Consider the following 777-nt stretch of genomic DNA (forward strand, 5'->3'; position numbering starts at 1 on the left):
AATTTACCATTGCTTTGATTAATTTTAGTCATGAAACTTAAGTTTGTAATTTTAAATAACATTGAAGGAAGGAGAATGTGAGGTGTTAAGATATGTGGGGGGGAAAGGGATTATAAAACATGTGTGGGTTACAAAAACATTGAGAAAAATTGATACATATCCAAATCCATCAGATGCTCATCTGTTTATTGAATGTCTTCCCTACTAGGTTCAGCTGTTGACTGCTGTATCACAAGTCAGACTGTTTAAACTTGCTCCTCTCTACTGTGGCTGTACCCTGGACCTCTTCTTCACACAGACTTGCTACACACCTGAAATCCTGAACTCCAGTTGTACCATGACCTCTCATTCCAGTACAGTTAAACACACTCCAGTTATACATGCCCTTCATCTTATGGAGGCCAGTGTTCCACTGACTCCTAATTTTTTCCTTTCCCAATTTATCAGACACTTGCTAGCCTTACTTACTATCCTTCTGACCCTGTACCTCATGATTAGTCTTGGCATGAAGAACTGATCCATGTTGTGTTCTAGACCAGGGTTTTCTCAACTTCAGCACTCTTGTCATTTTGAGTGAGATAATTCTTTGCTTTGGGGGGTGGGGGATAGTCTATGCATTTGAGGATGCTTAGCAGCATCTATAGGAGAAGGCAATGGCACCCCACTCCACTACTCCTGCCTGGAAAATCCCATGGACGGAGGAGCCTGGTAGGCTGCAGTCCATGGGGTCGCAAAGAGTTGGACATGACTGAGCGACTAAGCACAGCACAGCATGTT

The 777-nt window shown here is 42.7% G+C and overlaps 1 protein-coding gene and 1 long non-coding RNA gene across 2 annotated transcripts in view; one reads left to right on the forward strand and one right to left on the reverse strand.

Moving 5' to 3' along the window:
• Positions 1-697, forward strand: part of TRIM52 (tripartite motif containing 52) — a 6,325-nt gene extending 5,628 nt beyond the window's left edge. The window contains exon 2 of the mRNA XM_010846475.1: positions 209-697. Within this exon, the coding sequence (XP_010844777.1) occupies positions 209-517 (309 nt within the window). The 3' untranslated portion in view covers positions 518-697. The remainder of the gene's footprint in view (positions 1-208) is intronic.
• LOC104993299 overlaps positions 1-777 on the reverse strand; it is a 14,259-nt gene that overhangs the window by 5,935 nt on the left and 7,547 nt on the right. The window lies entirely within an intron of this gene.

The sequence above is a fragment of the Bison bison genome, unplaced genomic scaffold (assembly GCF_000754665.1).
Source record: "Bison bison bison isolate TAMUID 2011002044 unplaced genomic scaffold, Bison_UMD1.0 scf7180017864238, whole genome shotgun sequence".
NCBI classification, from domain to species: domain Eukaryota; kingdom Metazoa; phylum Chordata; class Mammalia; order Artiodactyla; family Bovidae; genus Bison; species Bison bison.